We start from the raw sequence: 26,018 nt of genomic DNA, 5'->3' as shown, positions 1-26,018 counted from the left end.
GATGGTGATAGGGTTCGTCTTAAATTCAACAAGCTATTTATCAATAGTGAAGTGTACGAGTGGAACTTCGAAGCCGATTGTGCAGCACGTGTATCATGGTCCGTTAGTGATTGACGCACACGCAGTTTAACTTCACTCTGCCGTTCTACTCATCTTACATCAGCTAAGATCTAACACATATGTGGTAGCAGTATTGCCTTCTTATATACAAATCTCAAAAGTGTGCTTTTTAAAACTATCGCTTTATCATCCATCATTCATTCATGCTCGGCGTCTTTAGTCTCACTTCAAGAGACATGGCTTGATGACACCGTGTCGGACACGCTTATTTTGAACAGTTGGTATTTGTTTACGATTTCTCGCTGTACGTGTAAACATAAAAAGGTGGTGGCGTTTTTTCAGCTGTTAAAAAAGAATTCATATCATCAAATTCTTCCATTAACACTTTTTTATAATGTTTATGTGTGACTGACAAGTGTGGCTTTAGCCATTTGTTGATTGGTGTATTTTATCGACCACCTAACATGAGTGCAGCTTTTTCTAAAGAATTCCAAATAATTCTGTATGTACTTGGGCATCTATCTTTTAAGTGCTCTACATTTTCGGTACTTTAAGCTTTCCTGGAATTAACTAGCCAATTTTAGCTGTTTCTCCATCTCTAACAGAAGAGCACCACTTTTTTCGAAACTGTATTGATTTTTCTTTAACGCAGCTCATCACTAGTCCCACACGTAAGGCAGTTTTCCCTACAAATATTCTTTACCTTATTCTAACTAATAATCCTGAAATTTGTGTTCCTCTGTCCCACGTGGATTGTTTGTCAGATTACGACACCATAATCAGCAAGCTTTCAGTTTTACCTACGAAACGCCATATTACGAACAAGACTACACATTGTTACAAGAAAGCTAATTTTGATGCAATCATTTCTGAGTTATCAGCTTTTTCTAGTGTATTCTTAGCTGCTCATTTGACGGAATAAGTAGAAGAAAACTGGAAGTGGTTATAGAGCACACTTATTTATTTGATTGACGTACAATAGCCTCGCCCCGCCGCGGTGGTCTAGTGGCTAAGGTACTCGGCTGCTGACCCGCAGGTCGTGGGTTCAAATCCCGACTGCGGCGGCTGCATTTCCGATGGAGGTTGAAATGTCGAGGCCCGTGTGCTCAGATTTGGGTGCACGTTAAAGAACCCCAGGTTGTCAAAATTTCCGGAGCCCTCCACTATGGCGTCTCTCATAATCATATGGTGGTTTTGGGACGTTAAACCCCACAAATCAATCAATACAATAGCCTCTGGCCAAAATCAGGTGTTTCTACTTGACTCCGCATTTTAATGATCGGCTCCGTCATCTCAATAATGAAAGAAAGCGCCTGTATAAGAGCGCTGATAAAAATCGTCTATTGTATTCATGAAAACGCCACCAATTGTGCTTTTTCGAAAAAGCATACGAAACTCTGCAAAAACACCACGATGCTCTTGTTTTTTGGTAATGATCTTTATTTTTGTCTTGCAAATAACCCGCAACGTTTCTGGCTCGTTCTCAACCCATGCAGCCATCCTGACAATTAGTAAGGGCCTGAAATGGCACTTACTAATTGTTTACGACTAAGAAAGCGCTCAATTACTTAATGACGCTTTCTCCTCTGTTTTACACATGATGGCTTAACGTCGACCCTTCCCATCAGTAATCGTACTGACATACCGATAATATCGATAATATCAATAAGTATTTACGAACAAGGAATTGACGCGTTATTGAAAATTCTTAAGCTCTCTTCCGCATCTGACCATCAAGGGTTCAGCAACAAGATACTGAAAAATATCTCTCCATGCCTCTCACCCGTTCTGTGTGCCCTTTTTTACCAGTCCTTATCATTTCGTATCATTCAAGTATGGGGGCCAGGGCGCTGTTTTGTCGGTGCAGTGGGGGCCACGGCACTGTTTTTTCAGCTCAGCGCTCATTGACTATGTTTGCTCAGGTGCTCGTCTATGCCCTTGGCCTGCTGTCACCCGTTACGCTTGAGTGGATTGTCCGGCCCCAAGCTGCCGTACAGGAGGGACCACCGAGCTTTTGCGGCTTATCCTTGGATGTGCTGTACGCTGCGCCACCATGTTTGGATACACCACTTCCCTTCATTCGGCTACATGGGACAGCATCGGATGACCCGGCAGTTGATAAGAGCGCACATTTCCACGGCAGTTTGGGCACGGCGCTGTATTCTCGGCGCAGCGCTCATTGACCATGTTTGCTGAGGTGCTGCTCCATGCCCTTGGCCTGCTGTCAACCGTTACCCTTGAGTGGATCGTCCTGCCCCAAGCCGGCGTAAAGGAGTGACTACCAAGCTTCTACGGCCTGTCCTTGGATGTGCTGTACGCTTCGCCGCCGTGTCTGGATACATCACTTCCCTTCATCCGGCAACATGGGACAGTATCGGATGACACGGCAGTTGATAAGAGCGCACATTTCGACGGCAGCTTGGGCCACGGCGCTGTTTTTTCGGCGCAGCGTTCATTGAACATGTTTGCTCAGGTTAGTTATTATGAATCTTGTTGTTACCATGACAACGATGTCTACCTTTTAGCAGTGCTGTGGCCACCCTAATTTTCGAAGCATGTAAGTTCGACTGCTCGTACATTTTGCGCCTTCCTATGTATAGTGGCGATGTTGAATCAAATCCCAGTATTACGACTAAGGCGCAAGAAGAGAAGTTAGAGATGGTGCATGGAGTCGGTTACGCCAACGGCAGCCTGCGCAAACAACCAGGGTATCTCGAACCTTCAAGCCAAATTTGATGACCTGGAGAATCGTTCCCGAAGGTCAAACGTAATATTCTATGGAGTTGAGGACAGGGAACAGTTTGAAACGTGGGAAACGTCTGAGTGTCTTGTGTGTCTTTACTTTTCAATCTCGTCGCTAGCTAGAGCTCACCGAAGAAGTCACTTCTCCACAGAAAAAGAGCGCACTATCATCGCTAAACTGTTCAATGAAAAAGAAGTGGAAACAATCCTGAGCAAAGGGTTCAAACTCAAAAATACTACACTCAGTGTTGCACGTGACTACTTTGAGGCTGTGCGAGACAAGCGCAGAAAGTTACTGCAAGTTTCAAAAACAGTAAAGAAAGAACGAGATCGTGTGCGTCTTGCATTTGACAAACTGTTCCTAAACAATGATACTTACATTTGGAACACAAATGCTAATTGCGCAGTGCATGTCGACGCTCACGCTGCAACGGACACATTGACATGACGTGCCTCTTCGAAAGTGCAAGCAGCCGCACCATCTTGTCCAGATGGAAAGGTCGCTTTTTATACACTGATATCTGAAGTGTTCTTTTTAAACGTGTTAAGCTATCTTCGCTAATTGAATCATGCTCACCATTTTCTCACTGCCAGAGACATGGCTCAACGATATTGTTTCTGATCGCAATATTCTTGTCAGTCAAGCAGAATTTAATTTTTTCGCTGTGATAGAAAAGATCGAAGAGGCGGTGGTTTTTCCCGTTAAAATTTGTAAAAAAATTCATCGCTCTACCAATTATTATAATTCATTTCTTCAATGCGTACTTTTCCTGAGGCTTCTTTCTACCGATTTAATTATTGGCGTTTTTATTGCCCTCCTGACATGAGTTTAACGTTCGAAAGTGCATTTATTCGCGTTCTTAATGAAGTATGCACGCGGTTTCCCAATTCGGTTCTTGTCATTCTCGGTGACTTCAACTTTCCCTATATTGAATGGTCAACCCTATCTGTTTATTCTACCGACACCCAAGCGGAGTAATTTCTAAATAATTGTCTTCATTTTTCGTTGTGCCAGCTTATCGAAAAACCAACACGTTGCTCGACCACATGCGCAAACATTCTTGATTTACTCTTAACTTCTCATTCCGATCTTTTCACAGATATACGCCATGTCGATGGTCTTTCTGATCATGACATAATCAAGGGAAACTTCATATGTTCATTCAACGAAAGGAGAGTTACCAACAAGCGTACAAGGTGTTACAACTATGGTAACTTTGATGAAATTAGGGCCCAGTTGTCCAGTTTTACTGGAAATTTTTTAGATACCAATTTGTCGCGTTCAAAGTAAGATAACTGGAAGCTTTATAAAAATGCTCTTCCTAACCTAATTGACCAGTGTATACCAGTCATTGTCATAAAAACAAGCAACGTCGCTCTGTGGTTCAGTAATCAACTGCCTCGTCTAAATAATAAAAAGGCGACTGTTCGGAGTAGCGGACAAAAACAGATGATCAGATTAATGGTGTCGTTATAAAACATGTGGCAAGTTATACCAACGCTATAAAAAACTATTCGTCGTCGTTTCTTCAACCATGATTTGTCATCAATGCTAAAAAATAACCCTCGGCGCTTTTGGCACACGATAAATCTTAGTAACCAACGTGATGTAACATTCGCTAATACCGATGTAACCCCTGTTCCGGAACCGAATGTGCTCAGTTATTATATGACCCATTCTCATCAGTCTTTACTCTTGATGATACTACATCATTCCCTAACATAGATGTAGTTGTCGGTATTATTATGTCTGAAATAATGATTGACGAAGCTGGTATCATATCTTTACTCGGGAAGTTGACAACTTTGTCTGCGTCCGATCATAATGGCTCCAATAACAAAATACTTAAAAATGTTTTCTTAAGTATCTCGCGCTTTTTGGCAGCAACCTTTTCTCTATCGTTATCATCAGGCACCATTCCTCACGACTGGCAAATAGCAAAAACAGTGCCGCTATTGATATCTGGTGATCGCTCATTCCCGCCTAATAACAGACCCATATGTTTAACTAGTACCATATGAAACTTTTGGAACACATTGAACACTCACAGGTAATCCCCTATTTAGAGGAACACAATATTATCTTTAATTGTATCACCACCCCATCTTGCGTGACGAACTTATTTTGCAACCCCAGTATTTTTCCAACCGTGTCGATCACCGTCACAAGGTTGGAATTATCACTTATCGTACTAACACAGCTGCGCAGTCGTTCCTGCCTCGTTCTTCTCGCGAGTGGAACCACCTTCCTCCTGAAATTGTTGCTATTAATGACAACCATGTTTTTCGTGATACCGTAGCTAACATTGTATACGCAGGACCTATTTAATGTATTTTGTTTGTACGCTGACTTTTGCTTATATTCGTACTAACGCTGTATTTTTCCCTCCCCACCATGTACCATGTGTTATTCAATGTAATCCACTCCCCTCTGTAATGCCATTTGGCCCTGAGGGTATTTTAAATAAATAAATAAAATAAATAAATAAATACTGGCATGGTTTTCGCAAGGGCTATTCATGCGCAACTCAACTCGTGGGATTTACTCATGACTCGCACTCATCATTAGACGCCGGCATTCAAACTGACGCCATATTCTTTGATTTTTCAAAAGCATTTGATCGTGTCCGTCACCATCGGTTGTTTGTAAAACTTGGGCAGCTTAATAATCGAGCACTTGTTCTCGCCTGTCTGCAAGCCTTTCTTTCCGGTAGAAAACAATTCACGTCTGTCAATAACTTTTACTCTCCTTTTGTTGGAGTCGCATCTGGAGTTCCCTAAGGAAGTGTGATTGGTCCCTTGCTTTTCGTATTAATATTATTAACTTACCCTCCTCAGTCAATTCTAAAGTTAGGCTATTCGCTGACGATTGTGTTGATTACTGTACCTTTTCATCTAAAACTGATTGACATTATCTACAATCTGACCTTGTCTCTTTAGCTTCGTGGTGCACAGCATGGCAATTGAGACTAAATCCTTCAAAGACCAAGGTAATGTGGTCTACTAAAAAAGCCTCGCGTATTCCAACGTATTACTCGCTAAATAACACTGCAGTGGCACCTACTACCTCTTGGCGTTAACATTCAGTCAAACCTGTCATGGCATCCCCACATTAACGTCACCCTTGCTTCAGCAAATCGCTCACTCGGGTTCCTTAAACGTAACTTGCTACACACCCCTCGCGCTTGCGTAAACTGGCTTATATCACCCTAATCCATCTTAAAATGGAATTTGCGTCAGCCTATTGGGATACCGATCAATACTACCATATTAAAAACATTGAAGCCCTGCAGAACTGTGCTGTACATTTTATTTTTTCTAATTATTCACGTCACACTAGCGTCACTTCTATGAAACTTTATGCTAAACTGGAACTCTCATCACGTTGCCGTAAAATTGCTCGCTTATAACTACTTCATAAGCTCTACTATCACACATTACTTCACGAGGACTTCTTTAGGCCACCCCTGTCATCTTTCCGTGCAGCAATCATCCCTTTGAATTTAAACGCTTCCCTTGTCGCACCTTTCGTCATGCTAAATCCTTCATACCACGCACAATAAGCGAGTGAAATGACTTACCATCAAACATTGCAACCATCACCGATATCACTGTATTTCAGAACCTACTAAACATGAATGCAAACGTGTGAAGCTTTTGCGGTATTCCCCCTCCCCTCTTTCTTCTGCAAACCATGTTTTCTGTATAAACTGCGTATGTTCCTGGATCGTGTTATTTATTGCTGTGTTTGCCTAATTCAGTATTTCACACGTGCTATTGGTGATGTCATTCTTTATGCTTTAATAGCGCGTGTGCTTGTAGTAAGCTAGATTGCGTTTTCTTGTACTCTTTGGCGCTCTTTGCGTCTTTGTTTAGATCAATTTTAAAGTATTTTATAGTGTCATTATCGTTTGACTCAAACTATTTATTCGGATTATTTAAGATTATTCGCTAATATTATTGACCTTATTATTACTCTAATCTATTTAGTAGCTGTATAATGTTTAGGTTGCGTGTTTTTGGCCCTATTATTCATTTCATGTACCTGTATGTGTTATAGCCTCCCCCTAAGTAATACCCTCCTGTGAGAGGGCTCTAAAGGGTATTCTGAAAAATATAAAATAAATTCCTCATGGCTAGCGGGTGGCCAGAGTAATTCCCATTATTAAGTCCAGTGATCGCTTCGTACCACTCAACTATCATCGAATCTTTTTAACTAATACAATCTGCAAACTACTGGAACATATCATCATGATCATTTGCCTGAGAATTTTTTAGGCAGTAGCTGTGGCAAGTGGTTCTTGGATCCCATTCTGATTGCTTCCTACTTGCTCTGCAGCTATCTGGATACAGCTATCTTCAGCGCACGTGTGCTGCTCATCAACTGTCAAGTCCAGTGGCCTGTAAATCGCCTACATCCACGACGTCATCATCCGAAAGAGGGCGCCTACTACCGTGACGTCACAAGGATAAATAACGACGCTTCCCGTGGAAGTGCATCATTTTTTAGGCAGCAGCTGTGGCAAGTGGTTCTTGGATCCCATTCTGATTGCTTCCTACTTGCTCTGCAGCTATCTGGATACAGCTATCTTCAGGGCACGTGTGCTGCTCATCAACTGTCAAGTCCAGTGGCCTGTAAATCGCCTACATCCACGACGTCATCATCCGAAAGAGGGCGCCTACTACCGTGACGTCACAAGGATAAATAACGACGCTTCCCGTGGAAGTGCATCATTTTTTAGGCAGCAGCTGTGGCAAGTGGTTCTTGGATCCCATTCTGATTGCTTCCTACTCGCTTTGCAGGTTGGTGTCCTTGTTTTCTGCTCACGTTAGTGTGTTCTCTTTTACCGCAGCTGCTGCCTCCCAGTGCGTGTTTATCTAAGTTTGTGTATTTGCTATCGTTTGTGTATTAGCTGTCATGCCATCCAACGCAGAATTGGCCAAAAAAGTTGAAGCACTTGAGTCTTTGGTTCGCTCTAGTCTTGATACCCTTGCAAATGAACTAACAGCTAAAATTAAAGAAAAGCTAGCACAGGAAGGTCTCGGGGAACATGCGTCCCTCAGTGATAGTGTTCAGTTTCTGTGTGACAGTTTCGACTCTATCAAAACAAAGCAGAATGAATTGAAACTAGCTAACAAGGAACTAGTTGCGCAAAATGAGGTACTGACTAGAAGGGTTGCGGAGTTAGAGCAATACTCGAGGCTCAATAATGTTGAAATCAAGGGCGTTCCGGTCACTCAGGGTGAGGACTGTGCAGCCATTGTGATGCAGATTGGCGAAGCTATTCAGTGTCCTGTCACGCTCAGCGACTTTGACACAGTTCATCGCGTTTCAACGAAATCAGATGAAAAGAACATTGTGGCACGGTTCTGCTGCCGTGAGAAGAAAAACGACTTTGTTCGTAAAGCGCGTAAGACCCGTCCGAACACTTCTGATGTTGGCTTCTCCGGTAGCCCAAGTAGGGCAATCTATGCCAATGATCACCTGTCTCCAGAGAACAAAAGATTGTTTGCTAAGGCCCTAACTCTGAAAAAAGCACACAAATGGCAATTTCTGTGGACAGACAATTGCCAGATCAAGGCGCGGAAGTCTGGTGATGGCAGAGTATATCGCATTATCAAAGACAGTGATCTTAGCATCTTTTCATAGCCACTGAGTCCTACGCCCATTTTTGTGCTGAACACTCGTTCCCTTTCATCTGATCATCATGGCTTTGCTATCCTCTGACGAGGCTACACATATACTGAATGATAGTAATCGCTCCTTGGTTCATTTCAACGCGCGTAGCCTCCGCAAAAATTCGGATAATATTTATAACTTTATAGATTCACTCGCGCATTCTTTCTCCATCATTTGCATCTCTGAAACATGGCTCTGCACTTATGACGTCAATTTGTTCGGCCCGTCATCGTACGTAGCTGAGTACTGTCACCGTTGTTCAGACAGCTATGGCGGCTCAGCAATATTTATCGCCCCAGATCTGTCCTACACCCGCCGACAAGATCTTTCCTTAGGCATCTCGCATTGCGAATCCGTGTGGATTGAATTAGATCATTCTTTTTTAAACGATAATAAAAACGTTATTCTGGGGTGTATTTACCGTTCCCCTTCTTCGAATATGAGGGATTTCATTTCTCGCCTGGATACCATTCTGCATCAGTTATCATCTGAAGGCAAGCGCGTTGTGCTAGTAGGAGACATCAACATCAACTTGCTTAACACAGACAATCATGCATGCAGAGGATATAATGACTGCTTCAGTGGATACGGTCTTGAGTCTCTCATTTCATCTCCTACTAGATGTCCAATTTCTGGTGCTGCTTCACTGCTTGATCATGCCATCTGTAATTTCTCGCCCTCTCCCTCTGCAGGAGTAATTGATGTGAACATCACTGATCATTATCCCATATTTCTTGCTTTCAACGTCATGAAGCCATCTGATCCACCCACGCGTGTTACTTCCGTACTGGACCAGGAATTGTTTTTCAATGCCATTATTAAAACTGATTGGTCCAGTGTTACGTCCTTATGCAATGTAGACCAGGCATTCAACAAGTTTTCTTCCCTTTTCCTTAAAGCCGTAGAAGAATGTACTAAAACAGTCAAATGTAAAAAGAGGTACAAATATCCTAACAACCCATGGTTATCTGAGCGACTGCTAAAATGTATGCGTAAAAAAGATAACCTGTACAGAAAAGTCAAGAAACAACCATTTAACACTGCTTTAGCTTCACGCTACAAAAAATACTCGAATGTTCTTTCGTGTCTCTTGAAAAATGCCAAGAAAAAGTATTATGATGACCAAATATCTAGTGAAAAAAACAACTCTAAAAGACAATGGCAACTATTAAACGATTTTCTAAATCGATCAATACATAGTTTACCTTTGCAGACAGTAATATATAAAGGCGTTACACATGATAACCCTGAAAGTGTTGCTGATGCTTTTAGTAACTATTTTTTCGAAATTTTTAGTGAAAAACATACCAGTTCTTGCTGTAATCTGCAGCGTCGTAATCATTCTTTTTTTCTTTTCCCCGTGAGCCCTGATGATGTTTCTACAGCAATCAAAAGTCTCAAAGAAACCGGCCCTGGTATAGATAAAATCTCAGCACGACACTTAAAACTTGCAGTAGACATTATTTCTGAACCACTTTCTATAATTATAAACCTTGCGTTCAAGCATGGCAGTTTCCCTACTTCTCTGAAAATAGCTAAAGTCCTTCCGATCTTTAAAAAGGGTGACAAGCAATCTATTTCTAACTATCGCCCCATCTGTATTCTTTCTTCCCTGAGCAAAGTCATCAAAAAACTGTTAATAACTCGGCTAAACAAGTACCTTAATAAATTTAATATACTGAAGCCCTGTCAATTTGGCTTTCGCGCTGGAAGTTCTACTAACCTTGCTATTCTTTCCCTATCAGACTTCATCAAACACTCTATAGACGCAGGATTTGTTGTAGGGTCCGTTTTCTTAGACTTCACAAAGGCATTCGATACCATCAATCATCTCATTTTATCCAAGAAACTCGAATCATACGGTATTTCAGGTCCAACCCTCAAATTTTTAAACAGTTACCTCCTTAACCGAAAGCATACTGTTTACATATCGGGCTCATTTTCTTCTACTAAAACAATGAATCAAGGGGTTCCTCAAGGGTCATTACTGGGTCCGTTCCTTTTTTTACTTTACATTAATGACCTTCCTGACATTATACACATGGCTCACTGTGTTTTATATGCTGATGATACTACCATTTCCATTGCTGATAAATGTATTGACAATGTCACTAATAAATTAAATGCTGTACTTTGTAGTGTGTCAAAGTGGTGCCAGGAAAATTTCTTAATCATCAATCCAAATAAATCTAAGTTTATGGTTTTTAGATCAGCTCAACGCAAGTTAACTTCCCCACCACAGCTCACAGTTGACTCTCATTTGATTAATATCAGCGACAGTGTATCTTTTCTTGGCGTTCACCTCGACGCGAACCTTAACTTCGCTCTGCATATTGCTCGCATTAGAAAAACGGCAGCATTCGGCATTCGCGCATTACTCAAAGCTCGCTCATATTTTTCTCATAAAGCACTCCTTTCACTTTACTTCGCATTCATTCATTCTCATATCACTTATGGCATCGCATCTTGGGGGAATACTTACCAGTGTCATCTTTCATCCGTACAATATCTACAAAATCGAGCTATTCGCGCTATTTTTACTTGTTCTCGCGACAGTAGCGCCGCTCCCCTTTTTCAATGCAATAAAATCTTAAATGTTAACTATCTATTCAGGTTTAATCTAATTATGTTTTTGCATAAACAAATAAGAAATCAACTTTCTGCTAACTTCATTGATCCTAAGATGTTAGTTAATACTAACACTACCAGGTTTGCGGCTAATAATAACTTTTTACTTCCTAAGGTTCGTACTAACTATGGTAAATCATCTTCACTCTTCTGTACCATCACCATATGGAATAATTTGCCAACTTCGCTAAAATGCAAAGTTTCGTTATTTTCTTTTAAAAATTCATTAAAAGAGTACCTGTTAAATAGTTGATCTATCATCTTGTTTGTGTTGTTTTATGCTGTATTATTCGTTTTTTGATTCCATTCCTTTTTGTTTTCATTTTGCTTTATATATTTTTGCTTATACGATTCTAACAGCTGCTTGTGTTTTTATTATATGTAATGATCACCAAGGGTCCCGTTGCAGTCTTGTACTTTGCGACCCTCTTCTGTATATTTTACTCCCTGTAACATTATTTTATGACATGATAATAAACTGATTGATTGATTGATTGAGAAGGCTCGATGCAGGACGGAGGCCTCTCCCATGTTCCACCAATCAACTCGGTTCTCTGAGTGCAGCTGCCAATTTAGAGCCGTAAACTTCTTAATCTCATCGACCCACCTACCTTCTGTCTCCTAACCCGCTTGCCTTCTCTAGGAATCCAGTCCGTTACCCTTAATGACCAGTGGTTATCCTGTCTACGCGCTACATGCCTGGCCCATGCCCATTTCTTTTCCTTGATTTCAACTATGATGTCTATAACGACGTTTTGTTCCCTAACCCACTCTGCTCTCTTCTTAATAATTAAGATTACACCTACCATTTTTTTCGTAGCTCGCTGCGTCGTTTTCAATTTAAGCTGAACCCTTTTTGTAAGTCTCTAGAACTTTGCTCCGTAGCTAAGTACCGGCAAGATGCAGCTGTTATATACCTTCCCCTTGAGGGATAGAGGCAATCTACCTGTTATGATTTGAGAGTGCTTGCCAAATGTGCTAAGCCCCATTATCATTCTTCTAGTTACTTGAATCTCATGGTTCGGCTACGCGGTTACTACCTGCCCTAAATAGACATAGCCCTTTACAACTTCAAGTGCACCATTACCTATCTCGAAGCGCTGCTCTCTTCCGAGGTTGTTGTACACTACTTTTGTTTTCGGCAGATCAATTTTAAGACCTACTTTTCTGCCCTCCTTGTCTAACGGCGTAATCATGTAATGCAATTCGTCCACTAAGTTACTCAGCAATGCAATGTCATCGGCGAAGCGCAGATTACTAAGGTACCTTTCATTAATTTTAAACCATAACTGTTTCCATGCCAGGCCTCTGAAAACCTCCTGTAAGCGCGCGGTAATTGGCATTGCAAATATTGTATCCCCCTGCCTTACACCCTTGTTGATTCATATTCCGTTGCTTTTTTATGAAGCACTATGGTAGCAGTTGAACCCCGCAGATTTCTTTCAGGATGTTCATATATGCTTCGTCAACGCCCTAATTCCGCAGTGTCTGCATTCCTACCGAATGCAACGCCTTCTCGGATTCTATGAGGGCTACGTATAGTCGTTGGCTATATTCTGAGCATTTCTCTATTACCTGATTCTCAGTATGAATGTGGTCGATCATTGAGTAACCTGTTTAGTTCTTTGCTTAGTTCTTAAATCTGCTTAGTTCTTTGGTTAATTGCATTCTAATGTTGTCTTATTTATGTTAGCAAAAACCTTTGTAAATAGCTTGTATACTACGGAGAGCAAGCTGATCAGCCTCTAATTCTTCAAGTCCTTGTCATGTTCTTTCTTATGTATTAGGTTGATGTTAGCATTTCTGCAAGATTCCGGTAATCTTCCCGTCAAGAGACACCCCGTAAACAGGGTGGCTAGATCTTCTCACACAATCTGTCCTCCATCTTCCAGCAGATCTGCTGTTATCTGATCCTCACCAGCAGCTTTGTCTCTTTGCGTACTACCCAGGGCTTTTCTGACTTCTATCATTACGGGTGGGTTGTCATCTGGGTTACTGCTAGTTCTTATATTAAGGTCGTGGTTGTCCCTGTACAGATCTCTGTAAAACTTCTCCGATATTTTAACTATGCTATCCATATTGGTAGTTTTGCATTCCTTGTTCCTTAGTGCATACATCCGGTTTTTGCCTGACCGAAGTTTCCCCTTCACTGCTTTGAGGCTTCCTCCATTCTTCAAAGCATGTTCAATCCTCTCCATGTTATTTCTCCTACATCAGACAACTTACGCTTATTAATTAACTTCGAAAGCTCACCAACACTATTTTGTCCGTTGTTCTTGATGCTTTCATGCTTTGAAACTTCTTATTGAGATTCTTCGTTTCCTGGGACAGCTTGCCAGTGTACTGTCTAACTGCTGTGCCTACAACTTCGACTACACACTCTGTAATGATACTCGTCAGATTATCATTCATTGTGTCAATGGCATAAGGTTGGTTTCCTCAATGAGAGCCGAATACCTGTTCTGAAGCGAGACTCTGAATTCCTGTACTTTTCTTCTCAGTGATAGCTCATTGATTTGCTTCTTGTTCATCAATGTCTGTCATTTCTTATTTAAGTCAAGGCGAATTCGAGATCGTACCATTCTATCGTCACTGCATCGTACCTCGCCAAGCTACATCAAGCGCGATGCCTGGCTGTGCACTCCTTATAAAGTCTCATTCTTACTTTCGCCATTATTGCTCCTTCGTGTCCACTCACGGGTCCCTCGCTTTCGGTAAACGGTATTCAAAATGTGTAAATTGTTACGTTTTGCAAATTCTAATACTAACTTCCCTGTGGCATTTCTGGTACCGATGCCATCTTCTCCCTTTGCCTCGTCTCCAGCCTGCTTCTTCCGAACCTTTGCAATGAAGTCTCCGATCAGTATACTATACTGTGTTTTTAGCTATCATGTACGTTCAAATAATCATATCGTATCATCTAAACTCAAATCACCCATTATCAAATCACCAATCACACTATCACATTTAAACATCAGCATGGTTTCCGCCAAGGATATTCTTCTGACACTCAGCTCACCGGTTTTGTACTTGACCTGCACTCATAACTTGACTCTGGTTGTGAAGAAGAATGGCGATTCGGGCTAGTTGGTTTGAATTCATAGTAATAAGGGCTGCAGCGCGAGCACGAATGTGCTAGAAGAAACAGACAAAGTCGATGCTATGGTTGTGAAGTTGATGCTATCTTTCTTGATTACTTTAAAGCTTTTGATAGCGTTGCCCACCACAGACCTATGCTAAATTAAACCCAAATTAACATTCACCTTATGGATAATTATTGAAATAAAGAATTCCTTTTGCACAGAACACAGTACACAGTCGTCAATACCTCTCATTCTAATTATGTGAGCGTAACATCAGGGTAGTGATGGGACCTAAAGAGACCTAAAACACTACCCTAAGGTAGTGTTTTAAGTCCCTTGCTTTTTCCAATCTATAATGACGATTTGCCTAATTGTGTGTCCTTTCGTATTAGATTATTTGCTGATGATTGTGTACTATGCTGTAATATATCTAGTAATGCCAATCGGGAGCTTCTGCATTGCGGCCTTGTCAATAATAATACTTGGTGCACCGCATAAGAAATGACCCGTAATGAATCCAACACAAAGTAACGTCCTTTTTCGTACACAAAGCTCTCATACCAACATCTTACGTTTTAGATAACGCCGAATTAGTTCTTAGTAGTGGTGACAAATACCTCGGTGTTCACTTTCAATCAGATCTCGCATGGCATTATCACCTTCATGTCATCCTTGCTTCAGCCAATCGCTCACTCGGTTTTAACAAACATTCGCTGAAAAATGCCCTTCCCTATATACGTAAGCTAGCCTACTAACCACTTGTTAGACCTGAAATCAAATACGTTTCGGCAATTTAGGACCAAGTTAAAGCTTATTTTATCCAGGATATTGAATACTTGCAAGACCGTGCTGTGCGTTTTATTTTTTTTTCTGATTCACGTCATTCATCAACACTGCACTAAGAGATCGCACTGAACTTCAACCATGATGCTGTCATCGCCAAGCAGCTCGCCTTCCACTTTTTCATAACCTATAACGTCATTCACTTCTTTCTGATTACTTTCAGCTTCCTGCAGTAATTTTCCCTTGCTGCAATCACCAGTACAAAGTCAAACGAGTCATATGTCGCACTCGTCGTTTCACAAATTTTTTCATGCCACGAACTATCATTGAATGGAACCATTTACCATCTCACGTAGCTACTGAAAAAAGAACACCATGAAATTTCAAGATCTTTTACGCACTAAGCGTACTACCTAAATGTTGTGTACTACGTGTTTTTAACAGCGTATTCCTTTTCTTAGTTTTTGTGTGCTTTCTTGAAGATTTCGTGCATTATATGTACCCTGTTTGAGAAAGCGTTCTGTGACTGCCTTTTATGCTTGCACTTCAAGTTTTTTACCACTAGTATCTAGCCACTACCGTTCCTAATTTGGAAGTATGTTGTTGTTTTCTTGCCTAATGTACACTACCAATTGTCAGGATTGTACTTTTTTGCCATTACTTTTGTTCCGTTGTTTTTCAACCTATTGTTATATGGCTCCTACGTAATACCCTCGTCGAGAGCTCTTAGGGGTATTTTGAAATAAATAAAAATTTAACAATACAACCTAAACCAAGGCTGGTGGAAACTGGCTTAAAATTATTCTTCCACACTTTATACGTGTGGTGGAACATCACAAACAATTTTTATGTAGAATAAATATTTTCTGACTCCTACCAGCAGCTGGAATTGGTTCACTCCTTGCCTTATGATGCACTATTTTGCGTTGTTAGGCTGACCATGGATGTGACTGCTGGTACGTGTGTCTCGCTCCCGACTAGGGGCTGCTGTCTGCTTCTGTGTCTATTTGCCAAAAATTTGGTTACTGCTCCGGGACGCCAAAAAAGAGGAATGCAGCCTTGAGGGCGGCGCCCGTCTGTTCTTTGGCAGTTGGAGGGTTTTCGCGAGTATTTTTTGTGTGCTTCAGCAACCCGCAACGTCAGCGCAGCAATCGCGTAGAGGTCACCGATCGGTTTGCAAAGCAGGTGCACGCAACTTGTCGGTTAACAGGATTCGTCAGGGTGGGGGTGCAGCGGCTTGATGTCGACAGGGCTCCGACAGCGCGGACACTAAGGCTGACAATGCCGTGATTGAGCGAGACTGGAAAATGTAGGGAGAGAGCTGGCGCGTGGACAGGTGAGTCATCCAGGACGCTAAGCCAGCCTAAGCTTGCAAAGTCAAAAGTTTGAAACACTGCCAGGTGGTTTTTAAAGACGGTAGTATTTTGGGGGGACCTTCGACGCAAAAATTTTGGTCTGTCTGTCTGTGTGTCCGTCTGTACATTTGTCTGTTTGTCCATGCTTAACGGCTCTGGGTATTCGAAACAGCACTAGCAGATACCCCAAACGGCCAACGCCATCCGCTGCGCCCACCAATGTTGCTCAGGAATCAGCGGTCTTACTTGTGCGATTGTCAATTAAAAATCAATTATTGCGCTTATTTGAGGCCCCATAACAATACGTACACATTCTGAATGTGTCATACATACACATTCTGTATGTATGAGCCACCATAGCAACACGTACACATTATGTACGTCTTTTACTAGAAAATGCATAGAGAAGTAATTCTAAAGGTCGTAGCATTTATCACGCTGCGCTCACCATGCAATGCTTGCACGAAAAGGCTAAATTTTCCGACGCTTTGCAAAGACGACACGGGGGTGGCAATTACCCGTCACCTTGCGTTCTACACCTTATCAACTCTCAGACGGGCGCGCATGCCTATCTATAAGCTGCGCGTTTTGTTTTTCTACAAAACTGCCAGTTAGCGGTCATGTCTCACATGTGACGTGACTTGATGCGCTCATTCGCCTCCGCTGCACGCTCGAGGCATCCTAATGCAGTGCCTCCAGAATACCATTCACCAATTTTCATGCACAAAACATCAAAAACATTTTGTTCACTCTCTCCACAAGCAAGATTATTGTCTTTCGACGACATTTGGAGATTAACATGCAGATACAGGGCCATAATAATAAGAAAAATGAACATTCAAAAAGCTAATAAAGGAATGCCTGGCGAGTGACGAGTCAGGTGAAGTTGAGTGCTGATAGAGTGTCAGGTGGTATTCTACAGTGTTGAACAAGTGCAAAAGAGCTGGCTACTTAGAATTGCGCGGCAGCCTAGCATGCAATGACAAAATTCAGTTGTAATGCAGATGCTCAACGAATGCAGAAGCCCAATCGTATATTCTCTTAAAATGCGTGATGAAGGAATCATTTCAAAGGTAGAGGTGTGCGGTGTGGCATCACTGGCGACCGGCTGCCGGTAACGCACTCCATCACCAGAGAAGGATTCGCTAACCTGGTGCAGTACCTGGCCGCAATCTCCCATGACTACAGCGATTATACCTTGGCCCTCAGTTCCCAGCGGCTGAGAAGCAACTGTCAAGGAGGTGCTCGGAGCAGTGACACAGTGGATGACGTTGAAAGTTTCTGGGTCCAGGCAGGCCACCATTACAATTTGAGCCTGGCTACCTTCAAAGCTAGAACGCTATCTAGTGAGGCTAGTTTAGCTGTTTAGATTGAGGACTTAGACGGTGTTAAATGGGATGTAGTAGGGTTCAATGAAGCTAGGATGACACGTGAGGCTTATACAGTGCTGAAAAACGAACACGTTCTATGCTACTGTGGATTAGCTGAGATACTAGTCAAAAGCTTCTATTCCCAAACTGCTGCCATGTATGAGGGTCCTCAGGCACTTTCAAGTGATTTTTGTAACCGCTTTCGCCTGAAGGACCACAACTTGTTAGAAAAAATGTTGTAAATACGTAAACAAAACAAAAGAAATAGTGGAGGGGGGTCTTACACTCAAGAACATCACCGGCTACAAATAGGAATAACATAGCATCTGTGAGAGGGTGGCCACTATCATAATTGGGTTTAACAAAAGGTACAAGATGAAGCTCGTACAGGTCTACGCACCTACACCAAGCTATAATGATCACTTGCTTCGATGCTTATTGAGAACCCTAATAGGTAAAACTAGGTAAAAAATAATTAAAAATTCTGAGAAAAGTAATAGCTAATAGAATTATAGTAACATTTCACTTCGATCAACCAAAGAAGCCAGCAGAATTTTGTGCAGGCTACTCCACAATAGACCATATTCATACTATCAATCAGGTAATGGAGAAACACGCGCAATGGATTCAACCGCTATACATAGCCTTCGTAGATTATGAAAAAGCGTTTGACTCAGTCGAGACATCAGCAGTAATGCAGGCACTAAAAAATCAGGGCAATCAAACAAACCTTACGTAAACATACTGGAAGAAATCTACAGTGAATCCACAGCCACCATAGCTCTCGTCAACGAAAACGGCACAATCCCGAAAAAAAAAAGTTGTAAGGCAGAGAGACACAATTTTTCAAATGCTATGCACCGCGTGTTTAAAATACGCTTTCGGGGGCTTCGATGGGAAGAGTTAGAAATAACAAATAATGCATATTATGTTAGTTACCTGTGATTCGCTGATGACATTGCCTTGATGAGTAACTCAGGGGACGAATCATGGCTCATCATTACTTAACTTAGCTGGGAAAGCCGAAAACTAGATCTCAAAATTTATACACACAAAGTTAAAGCAGTAAGCTGCAGTTCTCGGAAAAAAAACTACACTGTGAGATAGGTGGAGAGACGCTGGAAGTTCTGAAGGATCAGTGGTAACTGCGGAGCCAAAGCGTTAGAATGAAATAACTAGAAGAATAAGGATAGTGTGGATTTACAATTGACAAGCTTTCTCAAATCATGAATGACAATGTGTCACAAACCCGAAGAGCAATGTATATAACTGCTGCATCTTGCCAGTACTTAACCACAAAGCAGAAACATGGAAGCTGCGAAAGAGGGTTCAGCTTAAATTGAGGGCGATGTAGTGAGCGATAGAAAGAAAAATATAGGTGTAACCTTAAGGAAAAAGAAGAGGGCACAGTGAATAAGGAATCAAACCAGGGTCAAGGAGAGCATAGTTGATATCAAGAAGAAACAGACACGAGTCCGGCACGTAGTACGTAAGCAGGATACCACTAGCCATTAAGGGTAACTGACTGCATTATCAAAGAAGGGAAACAAACGCATTAAGGGGAGACAGCAAAATAGGTTGGCCGATGAAATGAAAAAAAGTTTGCAGGTATGACGTAGCACAAGACTGGCTTGATTGGAGGACCATGAGAAAGGCTTTTGCGCTGCAGTGGGCGTAGCCAGGCTGATGATCACAGTGGCTAGTAACTCTTTATTGAATAGTTGGCATAAAATTCTGGCAATCCCTACAGCTCAACATTATGAGAAGGCGAAGCGGTCATCTTAACTTGATATCAACTTCCAAAGGTTTTTTTTTTTATTACCGAACTTTAATGTTACGCTAGCATAAGGCACGCACGTCTGTCAACTTCGCCAGCCAAGTGCATTTTCGCAAGGCACGCACAAATATTCAGCAAAGGTCTTTCAAAACTTACTATTTTGCCAAAACAGCCAAACTTAAATTTATTCTGATAGTTGAGTGGCTGGACTACCTACTAAAAGAGAACTAGGTGCATGACAAACAAATTTGACATGCAAAAATCGGCGATAAAAGCATCAATTATCGATGTTCGATTAGAATTAGGTAACAAAATAGTTAAAAGCGCACAGCTCATTGAAACGTTCATTTTGCACCAGGGGGCGTCATGGCGCGCCTTGAAGTGACCGTCATAAATAGGTATGTGTCATGAAAATTGTGTCATGCTCTCACGGACCATCATAGTGTGTGCCACAAAAGTGTTTAAATTGCATGACTAGCCACACAACGACAAATGGCTTTTTGGCTTTTGCGCTGCTCTTTTGCAAAAAAAAGCGTAGCATTTACGTATTCACCACGAAAACAAATGTATATTGATGTAACGAGCTTCTTTGTGTCTTGACTGGTATTTCTATGATTCCGCATTGGGATAATCTGATATATTTATCTAGTGTCATGAAATCCTAAATATCGACTTGTTACTGGATAAGCTTGGCAGGTGAAATCGGCATGTATGACCCTACTTCATAACACTAGGTCGGAAAGCCTGTTGTATTCATTACTTACGTAAGGGCTGAAGCGCCATCTGCTGGCGATCGATGTGCCTCTTTTGTTGGGCGGGGTCGAAGATCTCACCCCTGCACAGGGCGTTCAGGGTCTCCACCAGGAAGGGCCCACAAAACCGTGTGCGCTTCTCAATCAGCGATGAGGCCGTCAGCGCAAACAGTAGCAGCAGCAGCAGGCTGCATCCTGCCACACTGGCTGTTGACGGGGACGCCGAAGCCATGGCTGCATGCAAATCACCTTCCATTGCTTTCTCCCTATCTCTCTTGTAACAGGCACCCACGAAAAACTTGCGACAGCACCCCAATCTGTCACTTTCCCTGAATACGTTAACACTCGGAAGGCTTGGACAAGTTTTTAACATGAATGTATGGTCCTTCGAATTTCCAAGTGTTAGCATAAATGATTAGCATGCTCAAAATGAAGTATGAAAGCTTGCTAGCGTTTATATAGTCCGAAATGTGCAACAATAGACGTGAGAGTTAAAAAAAAGAGGCATGGTTGTACCTGGGAAGAACAAGCGCTACATTTACGGAGAGGAGCTTCTCTGATACTTATTTACTTGTCCGCTAGTATGTGTAATTTCAATGCTAACCGAGGGGCATATTCTGTAAATTCTTACAAGTAAACCCGATTGAATTGTCTCGAGGCAAGAAAGACACAAGTAGTGACTATCCACGCAGACAAGCAGTACTCTACTTGTTCTAACCTCTGGATTGCTTTGAGCGAGCATGGTTCCTTACCTAAAAGCTTTTTTTCGTTCAGCTAACCCCGACGTGTCTACTGAACATGGCCCATACACTCGAGTATAACGGGCAGGCAAGTGTTAAAAAATTAGAGAGGATCTAATGTAAAAGTGTTGCAAGCGATTCCGTACGCGAATCCAAAGGCGCATATTTGAATTATGGGACATGTTTCCAATACTTCTCGAATAATTGGCACTGACTTGAAAACATTAAGGCATAGTAAATCGTAAGAGAGAAGGATCATTTCGCTTCCTAAATGCAGATTTTTGAAAAATCAAGGGCGCTTTAAGCGTTTCTATCTATTTATCTATCTATCTATCTATCTATCTGATATATATATATATATATATATGTATATATTGTCATGACCAAGAAAGACGCTGGCGCTTCGGCACACAATTAGCTAGAGAAAAGAGAAGAACGAAGTCAGAATAAGAACAGCTGGCCCAGGATCGGGTGTTGTCTCTTGTTCTCTGTCTTGCTCATAACAATGGCGCAGTCCGAGAAGTGAACCCTCTTCAGGAAGTCACCGGTACGTGTCTTCGTGGTTCGTCGGCAGTGCGGGCTTCTTCATCCAGGAACGCCGTTTACGCTTCTTTGGCGATGGAGTCAACAACCCGGCCGTCGCTTCAGCTGCCCATCGGACCATCAGTGGACGGTGTCAATGCCTCCTCTGTGGTACCAGGGCACCACCCAATGGACACTATGCTACCACTTCGCGGCCGTAATACGCGCGGGCTCCTGTTCCTTGGGAATGCTGTTCAAGCTTCCCACGGCCTGCATTCCCTCTCCGGAACTCCTCCAACATACGAGCGGCCAAGAAACGCTATTCATGCTTCCTTGGACGTGCGTGTCACCGCCGTGAATACAACTAGAACCACGTACTTCACGGACGCGAACCAAAGCGGTTAAGAAGCCTCGTGCGACAGTGCCGTGGAGCTGCGGCGTATCATCACACTGCTCCGCGCCGAGACTAACAAACTGACAGCGTTGATCGCCGAGCGAGCTCCTACAATGTTGCCAGCATTGTGTGACATTAACGCAGTGTTGGATGTAGCTGCCTCATACGACCTTGAGGCAAGCACACCGGAGCAACGCAGGGAGCTACGGTCTTCTTTTATCGAGCTCTAACACCAGCTCGACTGCTTCGCGTTGGTGATCTCTGCGTTGCCACCTGCCACCTCACAATCACCAGCCGTCTGCGAACTACCGAAATTCCACGGGGTCCGGAACGACGCCGACAGCTGGGTGACAACCGTCAACGCGCTAGCAATGCGCGCGACCTAGACAGAAAATCAGAAATGGACCGTGGCTGTAGACCGTCTTCAGGAAGGTGCAGCGGCGTGGCACCGGTATGAAGGTTTCAAGCAGCAGTCTTGAGTGGAGTGCAGCTCCAAGCTCATAGCTGCCTTCGGTCGGACACTCTCCGATCTCCCTTCCACCACCCAGTCGAACCTGACCGGTACCGAGGATAGAGTTCAAGAAGGGTTCCATCTCGATGCTCCAGCTGAGCACTCCAGTTCTCCACATGAGCTTCCAGACTCGTCGCTGGTACCGGACCCAAATTCGTGTCAGCCATCGGCCACCCCATCCTCTTTCGTGGGGAAAGATACAGAGGTGCACAGGGTAGCTGGACCCTTCGTCAACGCGCCCACTACCATATATCGAGCTCAAGTGGTGCGGCAGCTCGATGTCTCACCGCAGTCCTCCAGTCTGACAACAGGCAACAAGACCACCCTCGAGCCTCAGAAATTGGCATCGCAGCCTGTCCAGAACGCCGACAGCCATGAAGACCAGTGCCCCAAACTGTACCAACGTAATCGCCTGCTAAGCGTGCTGCGACCGCTACGAGATAGCCATGGTCACCGACCAGAGTGTTCGACAGCCCCGCAAGGCGAGTCATCGCGTACACGAGAGGGACCCCACAGATGCAGCCAATACTATGACAGCTTCACAGAATGTCCTGCCGCAGATGCCAAGACTGGCCGTGAATTATGTTTTCTGCCACACATCACAGGAGTTGCGTACCCACTCTCGACACCAGCCAAGGCACCTAGCGCGTCAATTGGGATATGCTTTCGGCAACCCTCGTCCGGCGTTTTACGTCAGCCCCTGATTTTGCGGCCCGTCCGAAGTGCGCTGTCAGATGAATCTTTAGCTGCTTCCCACAGAAAGTCTCTGCATAGCCGAGACCAACCACAACGATGCAGCCAGTCTCGACCTCCCGATAGACTTGTGGCAGACTATGGCACCGAGTTCCAGCGTGATCAAGGCCGACCTCCGAGATTCAGCCAGTATCGACCACCAGATCTACTTCTGGCAGATACCCGGACCAAATCACAGCATGGCCGAGAGCGTCGGCCGCAACGGGGCTGCCAGTGCCGTCCACCAGAGACGCTTTCCCCAGACCATCGCTCTATCTTGCATTGTGGTCCGGCCTGACCACCACGATGCAGCCAAGCCTGCCCACCAGAAACTTTGCCGCCAGCTCCGCTCGCGCGCAGCTATGATCGAGTGTCATGACCAAGAAAGACACTGGGGCTCCGGCGCGCGGATAGCTAGAGCAAGGAAGAGGAAGAAGAAGACAGAATAAAAACAGCTGGCCCAGGATCGGGTGTTGTGTCTTGTTCTCTGTCTCGCTCATCACAAATGCAGCCAAGCCCGCCTACCAGAAATTTTGCTGCCAGCTCCGCGCGCGCGCAGTCATGGCCGAGTGTCATGACCAAAAAAGACGCTGGCGCTTCGGCGCGCGGGTAGCTAGAGAAAAGAGAAAAGAAGGACGAAGTCAGAAAAAGAACAGCTGGCCCTGGAACGGGTGTTTTCTTGTTCTCTGTCTCGCTCATCACAATGGCGCAGTCGACGAAGAGGAAGTCTTACGTTCCGGCTTCGTCATACAGGACTACCGAGATAAGCGCCGCTTGAGGACGGCGTCAAGGCCTCTTCGTCAGCTGTTCACCTGCCGCTACTGCCACCACCGTTCGGGGACGGCGTCGTGACCTCCTCGGTGGCTGCAGTACACGTTAACGGTGCCATTTCACAAGAGACGCCGTCCACGCGTCCTTGGCTATGGATTCTGCCGTCAGCACAAGCCGACAAGTGAAGCCTCTGCGGGAAGCCACCCGTATGTGTCTTCGTGGTTTGTCGGCAGTGCGGGCTTCTCCATCCAGGAACGCCGTTCACGCTTCTTTGGCGATGGAATCAACAACCCGGCCTCCGCTTCAGCTGCCCATCGGACCATCGGTGGACGGTGTCCATGTCTCCTCTATGGCACCAGGGCATCCCCCAATGGACAATATGCTACCACTTCGCAGCCGTAATGCGCACGGGCTCCTGTCTCTTGGGAATGCTGATCAAGCTTCCCACGGCCTGCATTCCCTGTCCGGTACTCTTCCAACACATAAGCCGCCAAGAAACGCTGTTTATGCTTCCTTGGACGTGCGTGTCACCACCTTGAGTACTACTAGAACCACGGACCTCACGGACACGAACCAAAGTGGTTCAGAAGCCTCGTGCGACAGTGCCGTGGAGGTGCGGCGTACCATTGCACTGCTCCGCACCGAGACTAACGAACTGACAGCGTTGATCGCCGAGCGAGCTCCTACAATGTTGCCAGCATTGTATGACATTAACGCAGTGTTGAATGTAGCTGCCTCTTACGACCTTGAGGCAAGCACACCGGAGCAACGCAGGGAGCTTCGGTCTTCTCTCCTCGATCTCTCACACCAGCTCTAATTCTCTGCGTCGGTGATCTCTGCATTGCCACCTGCTACCCCACAATCACCAGCCGTCTGCGAACTACCGGAATTCCACGAGGTCTGGAACGACGCGGACAGCTGGGTGGAAACCGTCAACGCGCTAGCAATGCGCGCGGCCTCGACAGAGGATCAGAAATGGTATAGGACCATAGACCGTCTTCGGGAAGGTGCAGCGGCGTGACACCGGTATGAAGGCTGGAAGCAGCAGTCATTGGCAGAGTAGAGCTGCAAGCTCATAGCTGCTTTTGGTCGCAATCCTTACCACCTCTCCACCACCACCCCGTCCAACCTGGCCGGTATTGAGGAGCAAGGTCAAGAGGCTTTCCACCTCAAGGCTGCAGCTGTGCGCTGCAGCTTACCCCACGAGAAGTTAGACACTTTGTCAATACCAGAAGGAAGTTCACTGCGGCCAGAGGCCGCTAGCGAAGTCGGACCTCTTGAAGGGCGTTGCTCCAACGAAAGAGCCGCAGAGATTCATCTCGACTGTGCTGCATTGCCCTTCACTGACGCAACCCCATTCGCGCACTGAGCTGAAGTGAAGCAACACCTCGAAGGTTCCTCGAAGCCCTCCAGCCGCGCGGCAGTATGCTTCTCCGCCTGTACTACGAATGACGTCAGACGCATGTGAGACACGCCACTACTGCTCACAATACCCGCGCCGGTACGCGATGCCAACATGTCAATGGAAGCGGCTGATACCAGTCCTCATACAGCTCAGTTAGAGAAGCCAGCCCCAATATCACCTTTACTGAGGCAAGTGGAGACACCAGCATCGCCTATGCTTGAACCGCCTACGGTTATGGCGCCGGTAGATCCCAAGGTACCCAGCGCGTCTTTTGGGAAACTCTTTCGGCTACCCTCGTCTAGAGTTCAACGTCTGCTGCTGATTTAGCAGCCCGTCCGAAGCGCGCTGTCAGGTGCATGTTTAGCTGCTTCCCACAGAGAGTCTCTCCATCGTCGAGACAGACCACAACGATGCAGCCAGTCTCGACCTCCCGATAGACTTGTGGAAGACTCTGGCACCCAGTTTCAGCGTGGCCAAGGCCGGCCTCCGAGATTCAGCCACTATATCTACCACCAGATCCACCTTTGGCAGATACCGGGACCAAATCGCGGCCGAGAGCGTCGGCCAAAACGGGGCAGCCAGTGCCGGCCGCCTGAGTCCACAGCACTTTTTCAAGGGAGATCGTGGCGTGCAAAACAGCGACCAGCTCGAGGCAGCCAGTGCCATCCCCCAGAGACGCTTACCCCAGACCGTCGCTCCATGTTGCATTGTGG

At 44.4% G+C, this 26,018-nt stretch overlaps 1 protein-coding gene across 1 annotated transcript in view; it reads right to left on the bottom strand.

Annotated features, from left to right (window-relative positions):
• The window catches only part of LOC142761634 (insulin-like), a 60,541-nt gene that overhangs the window by 27,661 nt on the left and 6,862 nt on the right, over positions 1–26,018 (bottom strand). Inside the window, exon 2 of the mRNA XM_075882476.1 lies at positions 20,243–20,464. Within this exon, the coding sequence (XP_075738591.1) occupies positions 20,243–20,462 (220 nt within the window). The 5' untranslated portion in view covers positions 20,463–20,464. The remainder of the gene's footprint in view (positions 1–20,242; positions 20,465–26,018) is intronic.

Source organism: Rhipicephalus microplus, unplaced genomic scaffold, assembly GCF_043290135.1.
Source record: "Rhipicephalus microplus isolate Deutch F79 unplaced genomic scaffold, USDA_Rmic scaffold_12, whole genome shotgun sequence".
Taxonomy (NCBI): domain Eukaryota; kingdom Metazoa; phylum Arthropoda; class Arachnida; order Ixodida; family Ixodidae; genus Rhipicephalus; species Rhipicephalus microplus.
This window is presented reverse-complemented; position numbering and strand designations above follow the sequence as displayed.